At 41.2% G+C, this 15,264-nt stretch overlaps 1 protein-coding gene across 41 annotated transcripts in view; it reads right to left on the reverse strand.

Moving 5' to 3' along the window:
• The window catches only part of SOX5 (SRY-box transcription factor 5), a 622,935-nt gene that overhangs the window by 148,954 nt on the left and 458,717 nt on the right, over nucleotides 1–15,264 (reverse strand). For 34 of the 41 annotated variants that reach the window (XM_015868603.3, XM_085542555.1, XM_085542533.1 and 31 more), the window contains one exon: nucleotides 6,705–6,791. The exons of 4 other annotated variants lie outside the window; for them this stretch is intronic. In XM_015868603.3, the coding sequence (XP_015724089.1) occupies nucleotides 6,705–6,791 (87 nt within the window). Of the gene's footprint in view, nucleotides 1–6,704; nucleotides 6,792–8,690; nucleotides 8,961–15,264 lie in introns of those variants that run through there. 3 more of the 41 variants (XM_085542587.1, XM_085542580.1, XM_085542571.1) reach the window with 1 other exon arrangement.

Raw genomic sequence — 15,264 nt, forward strand, 5'->3', positions numbered from 1 at the left:
GATGTAAACATTTAAAAACTGGCATTTTTCATTAAGCATTTAAGCCAACTTTGCTACACAATGACTGCCATCGCTTACAGCTACCTACCTTGCTAAATTAAATGACTTCATGTGATTGATATGGGAAGTCAGCTTAATAAAAGAAAACTTTCTGACTGCTTTTTACTCAGCAGGCTGCCGCCACCAGAACAAACAAATAAAGAAAAAGCCCAGAATTCAAACCCGTTTGCCTGTACCCACAGATTTATGTAATGAATCTTTTTTGCTTGCAAATAGAAGCCCTTTTTAGAACAGCAAGTTCAAAGGAAGTTACGTATTTCACCCTGTGGACAGTCTTAATATTTTAGGTTTCAGTGGAAGACTTTGCAGAATGAATAAAAACAAATGATGAACAATTACCGTATTTTGCCATTACTACCTTCAAGAATTAATATTCTGTGGGAACAAAAACTTTGCTGTCTGCTCTGTAACAGCCCAACACATTACTGTTTCGCAATGCTGGAAAAAGATGTCAGTGAGCATTCTTCATTCGCTGTCATAAAAAGTTTTGGTACAGTAGACTGCAAACAAAGCTTGGTATTCAAACAGGTTAGTAACTTAGTATCAAGGTTATAAAAGGAATAGACAATGTTTGTATTGAGATTATTTCTCAGAGGCTTTTCTTTGTTGGACTGCCTAGACAAGGAGCTAGGACTCGGCTAGAGAAACAGCATTTGCTAGAGGAATTTCATGCAGTAGCAGTACAAACAGAAAGAAATATGTATGTGTATTTGCTTTATTTTGACAAACTGGTAATTGTAGCTCAGCAACATTCATCTCTATCAGCACATCTTTGAGGTAATTTTAGTACAAAGAAGAACTGGTTTAATTCCCTTTTGTCATCCAGCACTCTGCATGATGTTTAAATATAGTGGTTTGGCCTCCACATGCTCAAACAAAATAAAGCCACAGGCATTTGCTACTTTAATTAGTTCAATTTTATTCTGTTTTCTCTATTAGTAATAATTTTAAAAATAAAAGTTGTAGTTGTTCTAAATAGAACCTAATATTTTTCCTGATCAAACTGAATATCTTTAAGAAAAAAAATAACAAAACAACAACAACAACAAAAACTACTAAAAACAATCCTGCTTTGCTACAAATTCTCATTTTTTATTGCATTTCCAATGTAAAAAAGCCCTCCAACACTCCAACCCTCCTCTTCCAAGGATGCTGCCCCCAGCTAAACTCCCATCCTAGGATCAAATAGGAGCAGCTCCATCCAGTCACAATCTCCATTTCAGACTTTCATTTGGCCGGAATTCTGCGTTGGTGTGGCTCAGTTGGCACTGTCTGCTGCTCTGCAGTCTGAGAGTATCATATTGCACTGTGATCAACCTCCACTATTTCGGCAGCTGCCAAACTTCCTCTCAAAATGTAGGTTTCCCTGTGTGCCACTGGGCAGGTTCCCCCTCCAGCACTTTTGAGATATTAGCAAAGGACTAAAGCCCTCTGTCAGCAAATTGCCAACTATTAAAACACCCCCAAAAATACTCACAAAGAAGAAGAATTCAATAAATATTGAATTTATCACAGTTAAATGCCAACAACCACGCATATCTTACCTCCTTCACTTAATGACTTTCTCACCCTCCTCTCCCCACTCCAAATACAATACTATCCACAAAATAAAATAAAATAAAATAAAATAAAATAAAATAAAATAAAATAAAATAAAATAAAATAAAATAAATTCAACACGTCCACATCTGACAGAAGTTTGCAAACATTTTTCAACCATTAATTTGCAAATGCAAAATTTACATAGCTCACATGATAGTGTTCGGTTTTCACCCTGGGGATCTGTGTTTTCTTAGTCAGAGGTTTAAACCCAGAGCATTCCCCAAGAATAATCTCCTTCCCTTCTCCCCAGCTCATTCCTGTCCACATCTAAATGCAGAATCCCTAGCTTTCTTGCCTTCAGTTTACAGATTATGAGATCCAACATGTCACTCACTGGATTACTGCACATAACCTGAGCACTACTCAAAGCTTACTTGTCTTCAACTTGTCCAGCGTTACTTAAATGGAATTATCCGTCACAATCCATATACCGAATCTGCATAGCCCACTTATCTCAAGATTCTGTGTGTCACCTACCAGATTATCCGTTTTAATCCATACATTGAATCTACATAACATATGTCTTTAATTCACAGGCTCTGATGAGCTATAGTATCACTGAATGGATTATTTCTCTTTATCCACTATTGGCAGTCCTAAGACCATTGACTGCATACTCTCTTGTGCCCCATCTTCCCAAAACAGAGTGAGATTAGAGACTGGGCAAATACGGCCCCATCATCCATCTGACACAGCGGGATGTAATACCTGCACCGATACTTCGTGTTACTTGGAGTGCAGGTTTCCGAACAAAACAAGTATCTGTGTTATCATGCATTAAAGATTAGGATTGGTAGGCTAATCTTGCTTTCAATTACACTCATAAACCTGGAGTTACTCCAGTAAAGTCTTTTAGATTTAAGTGGATACAAAGAAGAGCTGAATTTACCCTAAAGACAAACCCTTTGACACTGAGTGCGGAAAACTGTTGGCCAGGCTTGGTTAGGAAGTAACCAGTATAACTGAGAGGGATTTTTAAACAACAAAAAAATCAGGTTCAGGCTTGCCCAGTCTTTCTTGAGAGGTTCAGGAGCAATCACTATGAACAATGGCTTTACTTCAACAGCAAACCAACTCCGAAAGATTAGAGACAAAAGTCAGTTCAGCCTTTTGTTCCACACACCTATTCAAAATTAGCTAAGTGGGGTGCATACAAAATACGTATTTATATTTCTTGACAACCCTCGATAAGTGAGAGATGAACAAGATTAGCAGAAGGGCTTTGTGTACACTGGGGAAGTTTTAACGAGATTTCTCCTCATGGCTGAAGCTGTCTCATTCACAGCTGCAGCAGCCAGGCCCCGGTGGCAGCCAGGCCGCACATCTTGCCATGTACCTAGGGGACAGCAGCCAGCCCCAAGGCCTGCTCTTGGGCCTTGTCTGTGCAGTGAAACTCAAGTTCCACAGTTGTTTCTAACTATGAAATATAGCTATGGCTACTGATATCAAAGAGCCATCTCTCAGCAGTCCACCCAGCACGGTGCACCTCCTGCAGTCAGTAATGCTGCTTCGAAGGAAAGCAACCACTGTCACCTTGCAGTTCCCAAATGGCAGCAGGCTCTGCTGAGAGGAGAGCAGGGAGGGCTCTAATTCTCCTTCCTGGAAACGATCAGCCTGAGTGTTCAAGCTCTCAGTCTGCCTCACTAACACCAATAAACTGTGTTACCCTTGAACAACGCAGAGGCCTTTTGAACCCCTTCTTGAATACAATGGATATAAATGAGTTTGAACAGACTTCAACCAATTCAATATATCATTTTATTTTAATATACATCCACTCAATTACATGTTTTGTAGGCTTTACTATAGACTGTCTTGCTCTGAACAGAGTAAAAATTGCATGGTTTTCAAACCAAAGTTTCTTAAGAACTTTCCATTTCCAAACTCATATTACTTAGCCCTATATTGCCTCTCTAAGCAAACAAAGTCACTCAAACTAAATTTCAAGTTAAATTTACAGATATGACAGGTTCTCTGCTCAATTTTAAGGGCATTCCCTTCCTGTACCTTTTAATTAAGCCCTGGAACATACTACTACATTTCCTTTTCCTTCAGTACCTGGACATACGCAGATCCTTCTAAGACCTTTAAAGAGGAAGAACTCAATACAAATCTAGAGAGTCTGACAACTTATTCTAACCATCCACAAACTTCCTTATCTTTAATAAAACACTACTGCTTTCTAACTTACAACAAATTACACTCATAGAAAACAAAGTCTTCATCTTCCTTTCTCTTAATCTCTACCAGCAAATCAAATTCCATGTCAGTAACACAAACCTGGGCATTAACAATACTTAGTCCAGTGCTGAGACTTCAGCACATGACATACTAAAACTCCCACAGATTTAATGAAAAACACAATGAAATTTTGAACAGTTATGTGGAAAAAACTATTCAGCGCATAAGACAGTTGGGCAGTGCAGATTCTAAGTGCTGTCCACATTCCAGGGTGTATTAACAATAAAACACTAGTTGTGCAGAGTTTCCAAATATCACTAATATAGAAACGAAAGAAAAAAAATACAGCTGCCAAGACAAATACAGAGAGAATTAAAAATTCACAACTGGAAACCTTAATAACTGCTTGTATAGAAGGACAAAAACATTCTCTAGCCTAATATACGTGTGTTTGTATACGCATACGTGACTACAAACCAGCTTCACTTGCACACCTTTCATACTATCTCACTAAATACAGCTGCAATACAGCTGAGCCATTGTTCGTTGGCTGCTCATGGCTGGCGGTACCATGAAAACCGCATTCCTGGGCACTAAATAATCAGCCTTCGTGACCCCCCAAGAACCTGTAAGTCAAATTCATTTACCCCCAGAGGGCAATGCTCTATTGTATCCTCCCTCCTTTCCAGCCACCTAGGAACAATGGACAATAATTGCAACTGTCACGGCAGTCAGTAGGAAAAATAAACCAGTGCCTGTTTTCACAGCTTACTGCCAAACCTGATCCAAACACCTAATAACCATGCCCCCAACCACAGCACCACAGTTGCACTAAAAAGCGTCAGATGTGAGGCTTTTGAACAGAGCTGCAGAACAATAACTCGACTTGTGTTCAAAATATGAAGCTAAAAAACAAAAATTAAAGCAAAGCAAACTCTTCTTTGAGGCTGTGCTGTTGCTCCCCATCCTCCCCCCGGGCAAGACTGAAAGGACTGCTGAATTTCTTTCGTGCTAGCACAGAGCTGCCTCTGCTGCTTTCAAGTTTAACTTGTGAGAGAGAGGAAGGGAGAAAAAAAGATTGCCCTCCAAGAGAACGAGATCACAGGGACCGGCATTGGGGGGGGGGGGGGGGGGGGAGTAAATTGCTTCGCACTGCACAGCACTTCTCAGCGCAGCTTCACTGAGTGCAGGAGGAGAGCACAACCACTGCGCGAACTCTGCCAGCTCCAGCGCAACAAGAGTTAAAGTGGCTCCAGAAATCCTGTGAGAACCACCAAAACACACACCCAAAAGTGGCTATGAAAGCTGCCTCTGTACTTCAGGCCTAAAACATCTTAAAGATTCGTCAGTCCATGGCAGCCGACGCTGTTACTTTAAAACAATGTGCTTCCAAACAACAGAAATCCCAGGTACGCCCAGTGGCTACCCTGCTCTGTGCGCCTACAGAAAATGTGCTCAGTGGGAATGAAGAACTCAGTGTTTGGCCCTCTGTTATAACGATAATATCAGAGCCTGTTTGGAGCCGAAGCACTGTATTCTAAAGTTATCCTACATATGTAGTGAATATATATTTTCTGAATTACAGCCTCCTAGGGAGAAGCTAGGGGAAGCAAGTGGCATACTTTCCTACTTGTGTAAGTCAGCAGGCCAGAGCAAACTAATGCTGATGGCTTATTTGTGACAAGCTGGAAGGCACATATAATTAAATTAACACTATCTTTGCACATTGACCAATGTGTTAACCTCTCAGAGTACGTCATGCTGCAGTCTTTACTGAATACTGCCCACTTCTAGTGCAGAAGGTCCATATACCAGCCAAGCACAAGGTCTGGGAGCCCATCTGAATGAGGATCTCTGCACTGGGGATGCTAGTAAACAAACAAACCAGAAATAATGGAGAGGAATGAAATCTCGTTTAAAACATAAAAGAAGGGGTTGATTTTAATCTCAGTCTACTTTCACATTCCCAGAACAACATTGGCTTTGATTTCACTACTCCAGATGTACAGTGATAGAAATGGGAGAAGAATCAGACCCACTGTTTCTTTTCAGAACCACAATGCCTGCTCTGAAAACTGCAATTTTTGACTTGCAGGTATTCTGAGTCAGTTCTTCCTTGCAAGCATTCAGGAAGAGCTACGAAAATATTAAATTACATAAAAACAAACGACAGGTTCCCCAACATAACCTCACATACATAAAATGAGGAAACATCTTGGCAAAGCAGAGGCTACTGCTGCTGGAGGGTGGTCAAATTTTGTCATTTTCCTTCTGGAGCACGGCGTTAAAAGAACATGCTTTAGCACACAGATGTTGTACGCTGTCCTTTCAAATCTGTGCTGGCTAATTTTGGTACCTAGAGATATCATTCCACTAACCTTGGTGGGTTTGGGGTTTTGTTGGGTTTTTGGTTTTGGGTTTGTGTTTTTTTTTTATTTTTCCAGTACATTCAGAAAAGTCAAAAAGATCTCCATCACCAAAATCCGTACAAACGGGAATAAGGAATTCTGAGTAGCTTCGGATTTCAGAAGCTGAGCGCTGCTACGCTCTGATCCCACACATAAGCCTGCATTTGATAAGCGAATTTACATTTTTTTTTTCAGTTCAGCTGTAGGATCTATCTTCTTATAACAGAGAATGATACGTGCAACAACGGCTTTATATAAGTTCATTCACTTAGGGCAATACGACATTGATTCGTGCATTTACGTACAGATGGAGGGCATACACTTCATTTCAGCCTCGAATTTACTACCTTTCAAGACGAGGGAAGGGAAGAGGGACAAACAAACAAAGTTGCAAAAAGCCCGTGATAAACGTATATTCATTCTCGGTTCGTTTTAGCACAGAAAGAGCGTTACCTTTTATTTCTCCAAAGTTCCCTGATCCCATGGCAAGAAGCTTGTCTTTCCAGTCCTTTGATAGTAGCTTTTCAATACTGGGAGTTTCTGAGTGAAGGGGGGGAAAAAAAATGTAAGCAAATCAACATGACTGTCTCCACAATAGAACTCATTAAAAGTCTATCTGCTAAAAATAAGGCCAACCCTATTCTGGGCCCCAGTCGTAATGACTTCATCAACAAACTGATAAGAGGGAAGGGAAAGGAAAAAAAAAATGTGTTTTGTCACCTGCTGTTTCAAAACCATTAGCTTTTTCCTCTCGTGGAACAAAGCCATAGTAATTTCGTATGACAATGGGCACATATAAACCTGCAGTTCATTGTTTTTCAATTTGGTGAACAAGTTGCTGCTTATAATGGATGCCTGTCAATTTCTGAGCGTTAGTCTGTAGTCAAAAAATAATTATGTTGATAAAATGCAGAGTAAAAAGAGAGAGAGAGAGAGGAGAGAGAGAAGCAAAGAATTAGCTCCTAAATCTGCTACATGTAATTATATCCCTCTGAGTGTTTACAATTACATCCACTTTATAATGTGTGTTTAAACATCGTGTGGTGGTAAGCATACTGTGGAAAGATTTTCCAGTAGCACGCACATTATAAATAATAATAAAAAGTTGGGTATGAAAAAAAGAAAGAAAGAAAAAAAAAAGCCTTAAAAGACTGCAAAATCCAGAGGGAGAAAAGGCATCGCTTAGAATGGAAACCCATTATTTGCTCATTTCAGATTCTATCACTTCCTTTAAAAATAAAATAGACTAAAATATATTCCTTCGCTATTTTCAGCGAAAATGCAGCGAGGGTGTGGACGGGTCTGATATTTATGTCTGTAACTCTCCTATTCTGACCTCTTTTTGTGTAGAATTTTAATGCATAAGTAAATATAAATGCTAATAAAATTCAGAGGACATTAAACTCAATTCCAAACAATGTAATTGTATATTCTTGTCAGCATTTAGATGGGTACACAATTACAATAGCTTTCAATCCTACGATTAGCACTGCATTCAGTTAGAAAATGGAGTGTACTAAAAGATAAGTGTCCCAGTATGCGCCATCTAAATAACAATACCCACACTTATTATCTGGATCTAAGACATATACTGCCATTCTCCACATTCGTGTTTATGTGTATTTGTATTTGTTCAGGCGTTTGTTTACCCCCTACCAGGAGCATAAAGGGAGTACATGTTAACTTATCAAAGGGACCGTCTGGCCTAGAGACCGTACAATTATTAGCAACTGGTTAATTTTCCCCACAGTAAAAACCATTACGGGGAACCTTCATTATCTCGTTTGGCTAATTCTGCCTACTTTCTTCAAGCCCCAACTTCGCGAGAGGGAGGGAGGGAGGGAGGATGCGAGCGGGGGCCCCCGCACGGCCTCTCCCGAGCTGCCGTCCCACGGGGCAACAACGGAGAGCCCCACTCCCACCCCATAAAGGGAGCCGCACCGCCAGCATCCCGCGTGCAGCAGCACTCCCACCCTCCTCCCCCCAGCAACGTATTTAAACACGCTGCAACGCTGACTCTCCCGTGTTCCCTATGCAACGGGATGCTTCCCGCTCGGCGGGGAAGGATTCTCCCCTCTCGCAGGAGGGAAGGATTCACAAGGATTCCGAACCTCGGCTGCAAGCTCTGCGAGTGCGACGAAATCGGAGCGGAGCGCTGTCGGGAGTCGCACTGCGATTCTTATTCCCGTGCGGGGCTGGGGCGGCTGCGCCTATTGCCCAAGTTTGTGCGGCGCCTGTAAACACCCATTTTTCCAAACATATCTGAGTCAGTCAAATAAACGGTGCTGATTTTTTTTGTTGTTGTTGGCTTTTTTTTTTTTTTTTTTTTTTTTTTTTCCCATCCTGAGCATTTCACAAATTCTCGAGCAGCGTGTAAACAGGCCAGAGCAAATGCGGTATTTGCAGTAGAGGACTGTCAGTCATGAAAAGCTAACAAACCTTTGCAAAGCAGGAATGCGGCAAGAGAAATCCATTGTGCGCTGACAATAGGCTCCAGAGCCTGCAGGCACCAAAAGCAGCCCGTCTTACTTTTAAGTCTATTGTCAGCCAAGTCCGTGACAAAGCTTTTCCCCTGCGGCTAGACAAAATACTCGCTGTAGCGCGCTCGTCAAGGAACAGAAGTCTTCCGTCTAACTCTCCGCGTTAAAGCAACAGCCGCGGCGGCTGCGAGCGCTCCCGCCGCCCCGGCCGAGCCGCCGCCGCCCGCCCCGCCCCGGCCCGCCCCGGCGAAGGGGGGCGGCTGGGACGGCCCTGCCCGGGCCGGGAACGCGGAGCCGGGGCTGCGAGAGGCGCTGCCGCCGGTGAGCGGCTTCGCGACCTTTGGCGGTGGGGCGGTTCCAAGAGTCCCTAATCCCTCGGTGTTAGAGGCGGCGGGCAATGAACGCTGCGTGTCAGGGAGCGGCTTTCTGTGCGGACGGGGAAGATCGCGGAAGGAAGTCGTGATTGGAGATGTGAAAAGGCCGAATGGCAAAATCCCAATGGTAACAATGCATCTGCTCATTAATGTGCGAATATGAGTAATATGAAAATTTAACGCGATTATAAGCCCTTCAGCAATCCCGATGGCATCAAAGTGATTGCGCTGATCTAATAAGCATCTCCCCTGTTGAAATATTGTACGTTAACTATTTAAAATAATATTATATAGACTCCCCCCCCCCCCCCCCCTTAAAAACAAAACACGTAATTGTATTTAATTGATGTACTAACTCAGTTTCAAACCTCTCTTGACTCGAATTGCAATTCGTACCGAAAGGCACTTTAAATAGAGTTTTGATACAGAATCAGCAAATAATTGTCCTGCTCGTACTTAAACAGAACTTTAATTCCTGAAGACAATAGCTTCCCCACCCCCTATAGCTTAGCAGAGCTAAGGAGCTATATTAAATCTAAAGAGCTATATTAAATAGCAGCTTGTTTAATTCTATTATATACTGTGTTAACATATTGTACTTGAATAAAATATGCTATTCACACACTCAACCTCTCACATTTCAGTAACTGCTTGTGAAATACATTCCGCACCAGATCTTGGAAACAAACATTTACTGTGCTGTTTATGTACCCCATTAAAAAAAAAAAAAAAGATTTGAAATTTAAACATCTGAAATAAAAATAACTGTTTAAAATGTTACAACTGTAGAGCTTCCGTGAATTACACAGACAGAACCTGAGCTCTTGTTCAGCTTTTATTTCAGACTTTTCAGGGAAGCTGGTGCTCACGAAATAAGAAACATCGTTACCAAGATTCATTAGAAACTCAATAGAACTTTAACACTTGCACATATAGTGTGCAATTTCAAATCACAAAAGGTGGTCTGCACACAAGAACTTTCCTAGCCCCCTCTTTCCAGTGCTCATTCTCTGATATCTTAACAGGATTTCACTACATCCAAAAGCTGACTTACATTGGGACAGATTTTGGATGTACATCAGGACCATTATGTATTGTTATAGTCTATATTTGCATTTCCAAAAGCCAATGGGCAGTGCACTCCACCATTCTGAGTATCACGACTATTCACACTGCCTTCTAATGCCACCTTCTAGAGGAATCCGGGATTAGCCCCACTTCTTAGCCCCACTTGAGGTAAGACCCTTCATTACCTACTTGCAGTGTAGGTCCTGTGGCACACAGTAAAACAACTACCGGTTTATGCTCAGCACAGTATGAATAATACAACCACAAAAGAGTTGTTCACAGGTTGTTTGTTAACAGCCATTCATTAATGTTTGGGAAATATTTTAGTTCCAGAAAGGCTATGTAAAGTGGTGAGTGTTATTATAAAAGAGGATTACGTGTAGGGCACCAAAGAAAAAGACTGAGATGGAAAGAATAACAGGAGTCATTAAGTAAATATTGAAGAAGAGGAGACTGACTGAATTAATAGAGATACAGATTAATCCACAAAAATGATTTCTGCTCTCTCTAATAGCACGTTTATCAGTCACTAGCCCTTTCTATCTGTATTTACAATGAATTTTGCTTTCCTCGTTTCACCCTTGCCTCTGTGGTTTGCATATGGTTCTTTGCATCAGCACGTATGGCAATACCCACTGGAGAACAGCCCTCCAACTGTGCCAGCCATTGCTGCAGCAGCACGCTGCTTCTCGGTGCCTCACAGCCCCAGCACTCTCCCTCCTCCCCTGCCAGGAGCTCATGGTACTGATTCCCTCCTCCACAATGAGACCTGAAGGCTGATGCCAGCAGCCAGTCATTCTCACACAGACCTTCAGTTCAAGGTATCAAACTCCCTTCTCAGTAGCGTAGTAGTCCCATATTAACGGCTCCAGTTTGCATGTACGTAGGCACATGTGCCTTTATATATGTTGAGAATACACATGTATATATACTGAAATTCTTTGATAGTACTGAAAAGCAATGTATCTCAGTAAATTCATATCAAATAACTTTTTAATCTAACTTTTTATACTCTAACAAGCAAACCACTGTCTCTCTCCTGCATTTGACCTTTTACACATGGCTTCATTGGGCTTATTTGCTTAAAAGACAAAAGGTGTCACATTAGGAAAGAAGCAGTTTGTTTCCAGAAAGTGGCCTGTACCACAAAGCTCTAGTAAGAGTCACTGTTTTCAGTACTGTCTGGGAGACTCGTATATAATTTAGTCTACTTCTAGAAGTTACTTTTTTTCAGGCACTGCAGGTCCCCTTTGGGAACCACCTAGTCCTACTCTCAGTTAAGTGGCAGTGCAAGTACATGTGTACCTGAACCTGCCTTCCAAACCAGTTGCACAGCACTGTGTTCCCTTCAGGCCCAACCTCTCCAGTAGCTCTTTTCAATCCATCCTTCAGGGTCACAGTCTTGGAAATCTACTTACAAAAGCTTAGAATGATCTTCGCTGCCAAATCTCTTCCTGTTACCTCTTTCTGCTCTTGCTGATTATTTACTAAAAGGAAAACTCTGGCCTGTCTGTCTCAAGGCTGCCTGCTTCTGGAGAAAGGAATGCAGTTCCATCATGCTGTAACAAGGTGCAGGACAGCTGCTGTTCACATGAAGCACTTCCAGAAAAAATGATATCTGAGGAAGACAGAAGGTAGCAAAGCTCTGGCATGACAAAGAAGTGAAAACTGTTATAGAAGGGAAGGAGGCTGATGTCAGTCAACTACTAGTTAGAGGAACAATGCAAGTCCTGCAGCCTCCTGCTTGAGTAATGATCTCCCAGGGAGATGCCCCAAGTGCTCTCTCCTCCATAACTACTGCAAGCACTTCTTGTCTTGTGATGAAAGAGAAAGACTCCTCAGAAAAGAAAAAAAGTAAAAGAAAGATGTTTGGCCTTGACATGGATGATGACATGAGCTGTAGCAGGGTGGAGAGAAGCCAGGAGTTGCTCAGTACCCAGCCAGACCACCAGACATTTCCTGCCAACATGTGTCATTCCTAGAGGAAGGAGTATTTGGTCGGCACAAATGATCATGAATAAACTTTAGCATTGGCTGATATACCCTATGCTTCTGACGAGCACCTTCCTTTATATTATGAAAGAGCTAGCAAATACCCTCCATCCATTATTCAACCTTTCTTCCACTGTGGTCATAAATACATTATACCTGTTGGCTATAGTTCCATCTGCAGTTTCTACAACCCTCGCCTACTGCCACACCATTCCTCTGGCATTCTGTTCTGCATTCATGCACCACAATGAGACTCTTTATGGTTCAAGGCAGGAGACAAGATGAAGGGCAGATTTCTACTCTTCCTTTGAAAGTACATACAAGCACACACCCAAAACGTACCCCTTTTGGTATGAGGGTCTCACCTACACAAAATAAGTAACAATTTTTATAGTGAAGAAAATAAAACATCAATATGAAGAAATAGTTGATATCAGCAGGTTACATAGACATACAGCATCTGCATACACATATGGTTCTCCATCAACAGAATCATGCTTTTAGGAAACTACTTGCAGCTAGGCAAGACATTATGAATCATGAGCAGGCACAACACTGAATCTATTTAAATTTGGAAATCAAAAACCACACAACATACATTTTTTTATTTTTTTTTTTCTGTTTCCTTCCAGGAAGCAAGCATTGAATTTTTTATTTTTTTTTTTAACTGGTCTAAAAGCATTTTAAACTTTTGGAGTATACAGTAGGAAACGCCTCTATACATGCAAATATTGTTCAAATGTATGACTTAGTTTCCACAGCAGGAAAACAGCCAGATGGTAAAATAAATAAATAAATAAAAGAAAAAGCAAACAAACAAACAGGTGTAATGAGTACTAGATAAAATGTGGCATTAAGCAAAATATGACCATGGGGCTTCTATGCCTGGATGAAAAATAGTATGCTGTTGGGTTCTTTGTTTTTTTATGCATGCAACATTCTTTTTGGTCTTCTGCACAAATTCACGGAGCTGAATGAAATATTTAAGTTTTGACGAGATACTGTGAAGCTACGGTACTCTGGCCAGCACATCATGGTATGGCTCTTACTACTCCACTCCATCACAACCACCATGCAGAAAACAGCTGGACTACATATGTCCATGCATAGCTTCCAAACCTACTAAAAGCTCTCTTTGCTGGCAGGGATAACCAGCCTTACTGCTCTTGGAATTGCCAGTCTCAACCCAGTCACATGTTAGTTCCACAGCATTTTATCTCAGAGGACAAAATCAACTTGTCTGTCCACAGCTGACCTAAGTGAAATTTACACTAGATTAATGACAAGACATTTTTATTGTGATTTCTGGCACGAAAAGACTGCTTCTTGTGCTAAAAAATAATAATTCATGTAGGCAGAAAAGGTTCCATAGCACAATAAATAACTTAATTGAGATTTTAAAATCAAAATTAGTAATCTGTAAATGCCATTAAAGCATAATTTTATTACATCTGCAAAAATGCAAACTGATTTTATTTTTTCCCCAACTGCTCACCAATTCATACTGCCAGTTTTACAAGAAAGTTACCTAAAAACACAAGTATATTTGTTAGGAGGAAAATAGTTAGAGTAGTCTTCAGTTACACTACACTACCAATTGCTCAACTAATTATGCCCTAGAATGTAAGCGAGAAGCCAGCAAACCAAAGCACAGGGCAGGAATACATGGCTAAGCAGGACAGGCAGAAGGCACAGTTTTGGTTTGCATCCAAAACCAGCATCTCATTCAGGAACAGTCAGACTATTGTCTGAAACTGTTATAGTTTCCACCACCTGAATGATCATAAATCACAGTTATATTATTAACTGCGTACTTTTCGGGCTGCCTCATTTCAACAAATGGTCATCTCACTCATTCACTTCAGGAGCAGTGTCACACTCTAGGCATAACACATACTATACAAAACAAAAAAAAAAAAAGGAAAAAGAAGAAAATTCAAAGCTTGTCAAGTAATACCATCCTCCAGCCCTTTGGTCTCCCAGCAGCAGTGTATATTTATTTTGGAGTTACAGAGGCAATAGTTCAGATTTTCTCAGCTTTTGTCCTTTTTATCGGCATAAAGTGTCATCACAGTTTGCTTTCAGAATATGAGAAACTCTAATATTTCTAAAACTCTGCCTGCCATACACTCTTCTGGGCTGTCAATGTACGTCAATAAAATTTCCACCAAGCCCTTCTGAGGACTGCATACCCAACAGAAACACCTCTTTCATTAGCACAGTGCTGATCCAGGGAACAAGCTTGCGTCCCCACTATCAGCTCAGAATAACCAGGAATCCCAGCTTGTTCAGTAAATTATTTCCAGCCTGCTAACTTCTGGAGTACAGACAATGGATGCTATCAAGGCTACTGAGTACACCTTGATATGCAGAAAACCATTCTACATAATCATTGTAACAGCATAGTTTGTAGTCACTGCTGCCTACTTTTTCCTCCACCTAAATCCTTGTCCTTGCAGAGACAATAGCAGGATATGGCCAGTGCTCACTGTGTTGGATTCATTCAGCTCTGTCTTTCCAGTCCCGCAGCAAAGCAACCACATCCCCCAGAGAAGGGCATACTGAGGCGCTGTGAATGGTACAAATACCACGCACTGTACAATATACCTTTTGTCACTGAGATTTGTCGGCGCTTCGGATTCCCAAAGGCATTCAGGAGCATAAATCTCATTCTAGAAAGGAATTAGGCTACTGTCTGCCTTTGGAGATCCAGGCCAGTGAGCTGGCCAAAAGAGCTGGTGGTGAGCACATTCCGCCAAATGTGGCATTTCACTGGCAGAACTTCTGCAGAAACGTCCTTTTCAGTATACACCATCTTTAAAATGATCCCAGCTCCCCACTGCCACCATCCTCTTCACCCCTAATTAAATTAACAGACAAGAAGGAAGCGAGTTATTTAACATTACCAAACATAAAAGGATAATAGTGATTTTGTCCCCCACACTTTCCTAACACTCAAAACATATAAATAAATCAGAGTCATTCACTTTCAAGCAGCCGAAAGGTAACCTTTTTCTTTTCACTGACGCTAGAATTACACCAGTAGAAATCCTTAGGATGGAAGAAGAGCAACAATAAACTAAAATGAAGAGAATATTT

Source organism: Coturnix japonica, chromosome 1 (assembly GCF_054131305.1).
Source record: "Coturnix japonica strain WE chromosome 1, WE-NBRP24, whole genome shotgun sequence".
In the NCBI taxonomy this organism is placed as follows: Eukaryota; Metazoa; Chordata; class Aves; order Galliformes; family Phasianidae; genus Coturnix; species Coturnix japonica.